The sequence below is a fragment of the Gymnoscopelus braueri genome (genome assembly GCF_963280865.1).
Source record: "Gymnoscopelus braueri genome assembly, chromosome: 9".
Lineage (NCBI taxonomy): Eukaryota > Metazoa > Chordata > Actinopteri > Myctophiformes > Myctophidae > Gymnoscopelus > Gymnoscopelus braueri.
Genome location: NC_137610.1, coordinates 36712861 through 36723770, shown reverse-complemented (window position 1 = coordinate 36723770; position 10910 = coordinate 36712861). Strand labels below are relative to the sequence as shown.

The 10910-nt window shown below is 41.3% G+C and overlaps 1 protein-coding gene across 1 annotated transcript; it reads right to left on the bottom strand.

Annotated features, from left to right (window-relative positions):
* Window positions 1–1221: 1221 nt before the first annotated feature.
* On the bottom strand, window positions 1222–10910 carry uba2 (ubiquitin-like modifier activating enzyme 2). Its single transcript, XM_080437828.1, has 17 exons — window positions 10727–10910; window positions 9485–9568; window positions 9216–9286; window positions 8793–8857; window positions 8502–8602; window positions 7839–7960; window positions 7401–7468; window positions 6860–6981; window positions 6351–6450; window positions 5737–5888; window positions 5483–5576; window positions 5114–5226; window positions 4454–4609; window positions 4189–4285; window positions 3168–3273; window positions 2901–3043; window positions 1222–1878 (listed from the first exon to the last, which is right to left on the bottom strand). The coding sequence occupies exons 1-17, from the start codon at window positions 10865–10867 to the stop codon at window positions 1661–1663; spliced, it is 1953 nt and encodes a 650-aa protein (XP_080293954.1). The 5' UTR covers window positions 10868–10910; the 3' UTR covers window positions 1222–1660.

Sequence of the window (10910 nt, the reverse complement as noted above, 5' to 3'; positions counted from 1 at the left end):
AAACGATTTGAATGTGGGACCCATAGAAATATTTGCAACCTTTTTTTCCTGTACATTTAGATACACATTTCTCAAAGGCTAAATGACTGTTACTCTCTTTCTGGATTAAACTAATTGTAGTAGGCTATCATAAAACCGGACACTCAAGGTTAAATTGCGAGAATGGATGTCAAACAAACATAGATAAGTCAGTGGTTTTAAATACGTAGTGTTGAAAATGATTTCCATGTCCTAATCTTTGGTATGTTTTAGAGACAGGGTAATATTGGGTAATAGACTGCAAGTCTATATCTGAACTAGTTTTTGAACCCTGAAAAATATCGATTGGGGCCTGGCATGCCAAATTGCTAATGCATCCTGTTAATTAAATCTCACACATTCCATGCATGTATCACAAAGGGTGGTGTTCCAAAGTTAGAGACAAATAATTTTAAAACACGGTAAGAATAAATTAGAGGCTTTCACGTATTTATTCTGCCTTCACTGTATTGGTCCAAAGGGATGTTAAGGCCTTTCAATGATACGTCAGATTACAATGAAATATAAGATGACATTTATAAACACTGACACAGGTATTAAACTGGGAGGAAGCCAGCAGGAGCTCAACTCCAGTCTATTACCCTGGATTCAAACCAATAACAAGAAATGTCAAACTTCCTTACAAATCAAGTGCAGGACTCAACCCACCTTTACACTTTAGTCAGAACTAGGATAATTGTTTCTGGTCACAACACTACCACATCTCGTGTCCTGTTTGAACATTAAAAAGCTACCACAACAGTTTTAAATTCTATTGCCCTATACCTAACCTGTATGTATACAGAGCCAATGATGGAAAACGATAAGCTACTGCAATTTCAGTGTAAGCCATTTTGGTACATCATTCTCCATGCTCACTGCAAAGGAACTTGTGACAAAGAACTTGTCCAACCGGTGTTATCTTCTAAGGCTGGGCATCACCATGGTTATGTTATAGAAGGTATTATCAGATAGCCTATTTGGAGCGACCCACTTTTGGGGCAATAACTATATTCATGTTGCTTATCAAACAGTCCATCAATGGCTCTGTGCCTAGCCAACTAAGCAGACAAAACAAGTCTGTAGGCTACAAGCAGGCCTAACCCTTGGCAACAGTATTACTGTGTAGTCTAGTCAGTCAGTCAGTGGCAAACTAATATGTCCGCTACTTTCACTTCAGACACACCGAGACCAATACTAAAAGACAGGAAAAAGTTTTGGTTTTTAATCTTTTCTTTTCTTTAGCCTGACAACTTTGCACAGAAAAACACCCTGACTTGTGTGGCATGAGAAATACAGTACATTTATAAAAAAATACAAAACAAATCAAAAAGCATTTTTACTATCTGGAAAGAAGCTTTTTATAGGGACCAGAAAGAAATAAGAATAAACAAACAAAAAAAGTTAATGGGAAACTTTAACAGGATTTCTGTACATACAGAATCTATTTACAGCATCATGTCTGGAATAGAGCTTGAGAGTATGAAAACACGACCACAGAGCTGGGATGAAAGACGGACCATTAACAGTTGAAACTTGAAACATTCTTCTGTAAAGAGTTTCTTTTCTTTTGTGAACGTGTCTTTTTTTGAGTCGAAAACCATGTAAAAAGAAAGTTTCTAGACGAAGTTGGAGGGGAAGGTTAGTCGAGAGTAATGATGTCATCGTCGTCATCGTCATCAGCGGCGGCTCCGCTTGATTGGTTGGTGCGTACACGTTTGGAAGAGGACTCGCCGGTCTCTGCGTCCTGGTGTTTCCTCTTGGTGCCACTAGGTGCTGCAGTCGCTGCGCTGGAGGATGACGCCCCCTGCTCTTCGTCATCAGAATCGACGATCATGACATCATCAGCCTCTGCTGCAGCTAGAGAGCAGAAGAGAGACATTAGGATAAAACAAGAACAGATAGTGGCAATCCATCTCAGATGAGAGGAAAGACAGGAGGCAGGAGAAGATACAGGAACAGTTACACATAACCCATTAAGACCTGAGACCGATTCTACAAATGTCTTCTAAATCCAAACAGTTTTTTGATAAAAACCTATGTTTCTATATCAGTGGTGCTCAAACTTTTTCATGTCAAGGACCCTCAACATATGCATTTGGCCGCGGACCCCATCTCAAAATATATTGTTCCAGGGACCCCCCCAGAAGCAAAGATTTGAGTTACACATGTTCACTTCAGACTTCAGATTTTCAAGATAAAATTCAAAAATTTCAAAAATAGCAGATCTACAAGCTCGTATATCTGCTATTTTTGAATAGCAAAATAAATAAAAAATGACACAGATGCGTCCCTGGTTTTAATGGGTTAAGGGGAATTATTTTTCGTTTTGTTTTACTGGGCCCTATTTTTAGACTCTCCAGATGCGAAACGTCCGGAGGCGAGCAAATTCACAATTCCAGAAATTCTTCCACCCACCCTTCGTTTGTGGTCCAAATGACCTAAAATTGTACTCTGCACTATAAGGACTCTGATAACGTATACTGCACCAAGTACTGACAACTGGTACTGCACTAGTTAGCTTTTAACTAAAGGATTGTTTAGCACTCCTACACAGAGCAATGGTCATCACTATGACGACAAGCTACATTGAGGTGGGTACTACAGTATATGCAGTGGAGAATATGGCTAGTGGAGCTGGTTACATGCAGTGGAAAAGTGGCTTATGATAAATATGAAAACAGTATAGTGACAGTAGAATACTGAAGTAATCACATTTAAGATGTCCCAGCAGGTTTAAAAAATAAAAACAAATCCCGCTCCATGTTATTGAATCCACTGACTTTCCTTGCATATTAACACAACAAGGTAAATACACCAGTGTTCTCTATTGGGGTAATATTAGCCCTGGAAATACTGCTATAGACATGCACTCTGCTGACCTTTAGAGGAGGTGGACGGCTGGGCGGAGTCTTTGTTTCCATTGGCAATGCTGCTGGCCTCTTCCTGGTTAGTGGACGGAGTTGGAGCTTTGTCAGGTGCATCACCCACAACCTCAAACTCCACATCCCTCTCTAGATCCTCACTGGAGCACACAAACGCATACATACAAAGATGTTCAATTTTAAATCACTGGAAAACTACACCTACCTAATAAAACAGAAAAAACACATACACCAAACACACAGAGGGCATAAAGAGAGACATACGCGTGTATAACATTGATGATGAGTGTGTAGTCCTGGAGGAAGTCATCAGCTTGCAGACGGCTGCAGTTACGGATTCCAAAGTCAGACAGGAACTTGGTGTTGTTGGCTGTGAGGAATAGGAGAGATGGGGAATACGACTTTTCATTAGGACATATTAGGTCATTCCACTGACATTGAGTAGAGCAGTTTTGTGATGGTCAGGAGAGGAGGAAGTGCAACAATGTCTTGCAAATACATCAGATTTTATTTGCTAGACATTTACAATGTTCATTTATAGGCCAATATTGTAACAGGTCCTTGCAATACAATGCACAGCAGCGGCTTCCTCCACTGGTGATGTCATCACTGTAGTTCCATTCTTCTACCAGTAGGACGGGTACTTTTTCAAAACTTCAAATTGTAAATAATTTCCATATAATCATTACATGAACACATTTTAACACATGTCCACATTTAAGGAATATAACCTCCGAGCATCGAAACAATTAGTTTTTTCCTCCATTTAATTTATTTCTATATATTGTTGGGAATGGTCCATTCAAATTTCCATCTGATCCAGTTTTAACCCCTTAAATATTTCCATCCATTGACTGAGCAGTGGTGGAGTTTCTTGTGCTCCTTGAGCGCCCTCTTGTGTCACATTAGAGATTTGCAGTACAGAATGCTTTAAAATGTGAGAAATTCTTCTCTAGCTAATTTAATGCCCAATTGTTGTCAATTAGCTATTTGGTGCGTGTGTGACGTGCTGCAGTGACAGCCTGGCCTCACATTTCCCTGTGACTGCCCACACATGGCAGCAACAACAATGCACCGCTAACATCTGTTGCAAGGGCTCGCCCCACTCCGTGCAGACCTCTAAGTCTAATAGGAGGCTCCATCATCCGTCTCTGCCCTCTTCTTCCCTTTTGTGTCTATTACAGGACTTTCTGCTCCCATCTTCTCGTCTCTCCCTGTCTGTCACTTCAATCCTTTCAGTTTTCATCCCCGACTCTCTCACTTTTCCTTCCATAGTGTCAATTACCTTCAGTTTCTCCCTCCTCTGAGGAGATGAGGATGGTTCCTTTCCCATCTTCAATATTAACATCGGGGGCTACCATGCCGAACCTCTCCTTCAGGATCTGAACACACAGATCAAAAGAAGTATAAAATCTAAGAATAAAAGTATAAGAATACTTGGCTTCTGCAATGGAAACAAGTCTAAGACTAATAAAGTATTGTACATGTAATTATTCTAGAACACAAATCTTTGGCCAGTTAGCGCATGAGAAAACGGAGGCCGTAATTACCTTATCTTGCAAAGACACAACCATGGTTTTATGGACGTTGAGTTTGACGGTGACTTCAGGCCTGCTTGCACACACATAGCAGTCTTTGCTGGGACGGTCCAGCACACATGGTACCAGCAGTTTCTTTCTGAGGTTAGGCAGCTTGTTCAGGAAGATCTGGAAACACAATAAAGAACGCATAAATACAGGATATCAACACAAATAACTTGACTTGTGCTTTAGACAGGTTTTCAGCTGATGATCTGTATGCATGTCTGTATTGTACAATTTAAATAATCCTAAACAAAGACGATGGCATCTTTATGTACAGAACTGCCTTTGTGCAATCCTAAAAAATAGTTGCGTTAGTGAAGCTGCTAGACTGACGCAACCATTTATTAGGTCTGCATAATTGTGTTTTTTTGTTTGTTTTTATATCCAGCAAAATTACAAAAATGCAGCTTTTTTTCTTTGTAGGGAGAAGGGACAAATTGACAAGAATTTCAATTTTCTCATCATAGGAGTTGATTTGTAGGCCAGAGATTCTGCATAGCAACAGAAAGCTGCAAAATATGTTTGACATGACATATACAGTATATATATTATATACACATTATATGACACACACGTATATATTAAGCCCTACAACCTATCAATTAATGAGCGCATAAGTGTACTGACTGTTCGGCAGGATTCTATTTCCCCAGCGAGGATCTTGAGGCCCTCCAGTACAATAAGTCCAGCAATGACAGCGTTGGTTGTAGCAATGGCTGGGATGATGTTGCCTGCCATGGCTGCAACAGGCAATCAAGTTAACAAATAAATAGACAGATAAACATTATAAGACCCCTTTATCAAGAATGTATATATAAACACGATTGAACAAGTCACAAAACAAATTTAAAGACTGACGACCTCATAGTTTCCCCCAGAAGGGGAAACTATGAAAAAAGTAGATCTGCTAACTATGAAAAAAAGCAGATCTGCTATTTTCGGTATACAGGGTTTAAGTGGTTAATGCAAATATAAGATAGTTCTCAGAAAACTCACACTTGACATCAAAGCGACTCTTCATGTTCATGCTGAAGATGTGCATGCGCAGGTTGGCTGCAGAAGTAACAAAGTCCATTGCTGAAGGGTCGTCCTGGAAACAAGTGTGGTGCAGAGAAAGGATTTATAGACTTTTGCTATGAATGCAATTATTGCAGTATGCCAATACTGTATAATAATAAATAATTCAAGATTCTTCATTTCGTCTGTATTTGAGCAATCTGTACTGGTGTGTGTGCGTTTGAGAGTCTTGCCTTGTCCCAAACCAGCTCGGCCCCATCCCCCTTGTCCTTCAGCTGGGCGCGCAGTGTCTCCACACTGTGCTGGAACAGCTGGCAGTAGCCCCATACTCCCAGCACATGCTGGTCCTTCAGACCCGTCCCTGGACAATCCTCCTGAGGAATAGCTGAGGCAGATACATGCAGTCAGTCAAACGCACACAGATTAACCCCTTGAGCTTTCTACAACAAATAGTGAAAAAAGCTGAACTACAAGCTCACAACGTATCACATAGCGAAGCATTGGGAACTTGTAGCTGTAGATCTGCCATTTTGGGATTTGTTTTAGAAAATTTGCCCATAATAGGGATGCCAGGGTTAAACATGCACACAAGAAGCATGGAGATAAATGTGTACACTGAGTCGCTGACACATATGCACACACAGACAACGCACTCACAATGTACTATACATCACATGTATGAAACATTTTTGCATTCTTATTCTGGACAGACCACACTGAATCCTTAACAGATAATCGTAACTGTCACGAAGAATCCCTTAAACACTAGGGTTCAGAAATGGACACCAGGTGCAATAGCTGAAAAATCATCAACAGTCAGTCAAATAAATGGGTAAAGAAGACATACCATGGCGCTTAAGCTTCTGCCACTCCAGAGGAAGAGGAGCTTTTCTCTTCTTCCACAGTTTGTCCATGGTCAGCAGATACATGATGTCATCTTTGAAAAGCTGGAGAGGAGAAAATAAACATGAACAAATTACGTTAAGTAATGTCATTGTGACAGGGATACCAGGTTGTAATTGAATGCATGAACCCTTTCTGATGCCCTTTTATTTGTAAATCTGTGTATACACGAATCCACGGAGCGCTGCCCTGCGCGCAGCCATTGCTGCGGTGTCAACGCTACGCGGACGCGACACCGCAGCAATGGCCGCCTACAGGCAGCTACAGGCAGCGCGTCTGTGGATTCGTCTATATAAAACATATATCCCCATCGAATCTCTTAATTAATTCATCTCACACACACACTTAATGGCTGGTGAGTAAAGGAGACATCAATGTACTCAAAAAGACTCAACGCTGTCTTTGAGAGGGACCATTTGGAGAGGGACTCAAAAAGATGTATCTGTCTGGTACCTTGGTGAAGAGTTTGACAGCGTCATAACCTGTGGACCGTGCCCAGTCCTTGGTGGACACACGCCTGATGTCCCCGTCTTTTTCTGAGGCGGTGGCACGAGCTGCTGCCTCTTCAACGTTCCCTGAATAAAGACACATTCTACATGTCACTGGATGTCCAACTCCTTGACATGTTTTTAATTCTGAACATGGTTACTTCTCTAACCTACTTATACATCAATAAAAGTCACAACATTTTTTTAATTTCGGGGTTTTACTGAACAAAGGTAGGTTAACAATTTCTTATTTACAATCATATCAAAGTTGCTACAACAAATGCAGAAAGTGAACATTAACCATATCACCCTAGCATCTCGATTCGGGAGATGATAGGCAAACATTCAGTGAAGTTGTGACCTTGTAGATTGGCTACTTTCAGCAAAGAGAATATGTATAGATCCATGTGGGACCCCGGCCAACTAAGTATATATGGTTTAAGTGCTTAATTAGAGATTATCCATAATATTTGGTATCATGGGAATGACAAAAATCTTGTACTCACATGAAGCCTCTGGGTCTGCCGTGTCGGGTGACACTTCCTGATCTGCGTCCTCCTCTCCGAACAACTGACTATGGTTGTCATAGAAAGACAATGAACGGTGAACAGTCATTTCCATTAATGAAGTCTACAGAAGTGGCCAACTTGACATCAATGCCCTCTATCTACAAGACTGACTCTACCTGACACTACTGCTACTTTGTCCCGCCCGGGTTCGAATCCGACCCCCATCTAGTCTCTCCTCTCTCTTTTCAATGACCTATCTGAAATATAGCATAAATATTACAACAAAAATCTAAATGAATAAAAAATAATGCACCCTCTCAAAGACAGAATTCTTGTTTTAACATACTGTATAGCTATTGTGCTCAGTTTGCACAATAGTCAACATCAGCGTAATACAAATCTTGAATACATTTAATTGATCTGAAGTAGGCTTACTTGAAGAGGTACTTGGCCCATACAATGCAGTGGATGGGCTCAGAGGGGGTGTTTCTGATGGTGCACCCTGGGAAAGTCTTCTGGGTGGGCTTAGGTTGGCACTCATAGCACTCTGTCAGTCCCTGTAGGGAGTTAAAGAAAGTCAAAGAGGGTGCCATAGCAACCTTAGCTAGCATATATGTTGCGGGGTGGAGCAGTGGGCATCCTGCACTAGGGAATCTTTTAGTTAATATAAGATTATGTTTGGCAAGAAGTTTTGTGTTAAAAAATATATTTTTTAAATAGTTATGTCCAGGGCAGGAACACACCCCTCAATGGGCTATTAAATCAATAACAGATGGAATCATTAGCTGGTTAATTAAAAAGAAAAAATAATCTACGTCTCTGTCTAAGGAGTGCTCCATACACTTTTTGTGGTGTGCGAAGCTTCTTCCACTCTTTATCCCAAAAGTGCAAGTTAACCTCTTTCAATTATTATGCCTATTATAGGCAAACGAAATACAACTTATTTTATCTTTCAAAAATAGCAGATCTACAAGCTCACAGCACAGCAAGTTGCGAGCTTGAAGATTAGCCATATTCGCTAACCGCCGTGCGACAAAGTTTAGAGAGCTTAAATGGTTAATACAAAATCCTCAGTAGTAATACAGACATGTGCATTACCTTTTTGATGACAGTGACCTGTCCCAGGTATCCAGCAGTGCCGCTCTCTATCAAGGGGATATCTGCTGCCAGACACATCCTATTCACATGGTTACGGGCCGCTGAGGGAGCAGAAGATGGAGGACTTAGTGCGAGGTATGAACAAATGAGTGAGTGAGGTGAGCTTAGAGAATGAGAGAAGAATAGCTGAGCGGTATGAATGAATTAATAATTGATTGAGCGAGGTGAGTTTAGAGAATGAGATGAGAATAGCTGAGATGAGAAGCAAGTGAGGTGAGGTGGGGTAGTTACCTCTGTTATCCAAAGCATTCATCACCAGAATGAAGTTTCTGAAGAACTCTGTGTTGTAATCAGGGCTATCATGGAAACAAATGGACCATAATATAATCAACACTTGACTCCACTCACTGTCATGTTTGAACCGATTTGCAGGTTGAGACTAAATAACAAAAATATAATCGGGAGTAGAATAGGTTTGGCACTTTGGGCCCTCTGAACTTGAACTACAATGTTAAAAAAAATACAAATAGCAGATGTACAAGCTCGCAGTGACACGCTGTGAACTTGCATGTCTGCTATTTTTTAATGGCCAACTAAAAAATCTAAAATGACACAGATGCTTTTCCGATTTTAACGGGTTAAAGACAGAAGAAGACAGAGGGACTGAAACAATATAAAAGTATAGGCATGCCCTTTATAGTCTGTTAATCTTACTTCATGATGCTGTCATGGTAGGCTGTGATGTTTGCTGTGGGGCAGAATTGCAAGACACTCTCTTTTGCCACCTGCAAAGCAAAGTGAGCGAGAGACTGAGCAACAAATGTAGCAAGAACTTATTTATTTGTTATTGTAAGCAGAAAAATCTTGGCGGGTGAAATTTTAAACGTTTCTCTTAATGTCTCCCCAATAAGAGAAGCTATGTGACTTCTACATAATGTGTTGCATTCCCAACAAACACCCAGACAGCCAGGTTTTCTACACACCTGCGCTTTAGACTTGCCCACATGTTTCTTTTGAAAAAGGAACTGCCGGTTGAGGTTGCTGACATCAATGATGTCCAAGTCGATCTGAAAAAGGCAAGAAAAATAAAGGTTCTTCAGTTCTGTGAATGACTAATGGCACATTAGAGAACACACACACACAGAGAAGTGAACCCCTCACCCTCTCTGAGGGACTTTCAAACAGGCAAGTATGCATCTACTGTAATTGAATACTGTAAACACAAATGCACACAGGCTACAAAAACTGCTGAACACAAACATATCAGCCACACTTAATGGACATAGTAAACATCAACATTTATTACAACAAAACCCAACATCCGGGAAACATACCAAATATATTTACGTTGTAAAAACAGCCAGAAAAGGAAGCTATACGTGTCTTGTGTACATGGCGCCCAATTGAACCAGGTTAATTCCTGGAAGGTTCTTACATTGAGCCTACAGTTCATTCATAATGATACTATTCAGGTTGTCCTGTAAGAATGCGCTCTTTGGGGAAATATGAATAAGAAACAAACCCATGGACGCATTAATGCGTGCATGGGTTTGCATTTCATCACAATAACGCATTGGTTCTCAAAGTGGGGTCCGGGAACCCCCAAGGGTTCTAGGGGGTCCCCAGCTAAAATGTGTTAAAACAGCATTACAATCATTTGACCAACTTTATCCATCCATGTATATGTTGGCTATTCAAAAATAGCAGATCTACAAGCTCACACAGCACGTCACGCTATTTTAGATTTTTTTAATCTTGAAAACGTTTGGAAGATTTTGAATTGCTTTTTGGGGTTTTTTATTAAACATAAATCTTCTCTTCTTGGGGTCCCTGGCACAAAACATTTTCAGATGGGGGTCCGCAGCCAAATGCATATCATTTTGGGGGGTCCTTGGCTTGAAAAAGTTGGAGAAGCACTGCATTAACACACGCCTGCAAATACCCCGAGCCCGCCTAGTCGTGAAGCTAGCTAAATGCTTAACGTACGCTCGGTCGTACCACTGTGTCGTACGCCTAAAAAAAATAGCAGATCTACAAGCTCGCCAAGCGTCGCGGAAGCGACGCTTGGCGAGCTTGTAGATCGGCTATTTTTTCCCCGGCCGCACTCGGCATCATGCACGGCCCTCCTCTATCTACGGAGCCCTTGCACACAAAGACCTAACATGTTAGCCCCGTGGTGGCTAGGCTAACGGTTCAGATCCATTCAGAAGGAAGATTCTACCGACCACTTCTATGTTCTTGAAGCCGGTCAGAACCAGGTTCTTCAGCAGCTCACAGCCGATGCCTCCCGCTCCGACCACCAGCACGCGGCAGGTGGACAGGGAGTCAGCGAGCTCTTTGCGGAGAGAACCCACTAGTTGGACCATGTTGATCGGCTCGAGACAGAATAAGCGGCGCCTGCTGCTGCAC

What these genes read in the sequence shown, in the direction of transcription:
- uba2 (XM_080437828.1), bottom strand. Translation starts at nt 10,867, where the DNA reads ATGGTCCAACTAGTGGGTTCTCTCCGCAAAGAGCTCGCTGACTCCCTG. An exon ending in CTGTCAAACTCTTCACCAAG is followed by an intron (nt 6,451 to 6,859) that starts GTACCAGACAGA and finishes TCTCCTCTCCAG; the next exon opens with CTTTTCAAAGATGACATCAT. An exon ending in GCCGTCCACCTCCTCTAAAG is followed by an intron (nt 1,879 to 2,900) that starts GTCAGCAGAGTG and finishes TCTGCTCTCTAG; the next exon opens with CTGCAGCAGAGGCTGATGAT.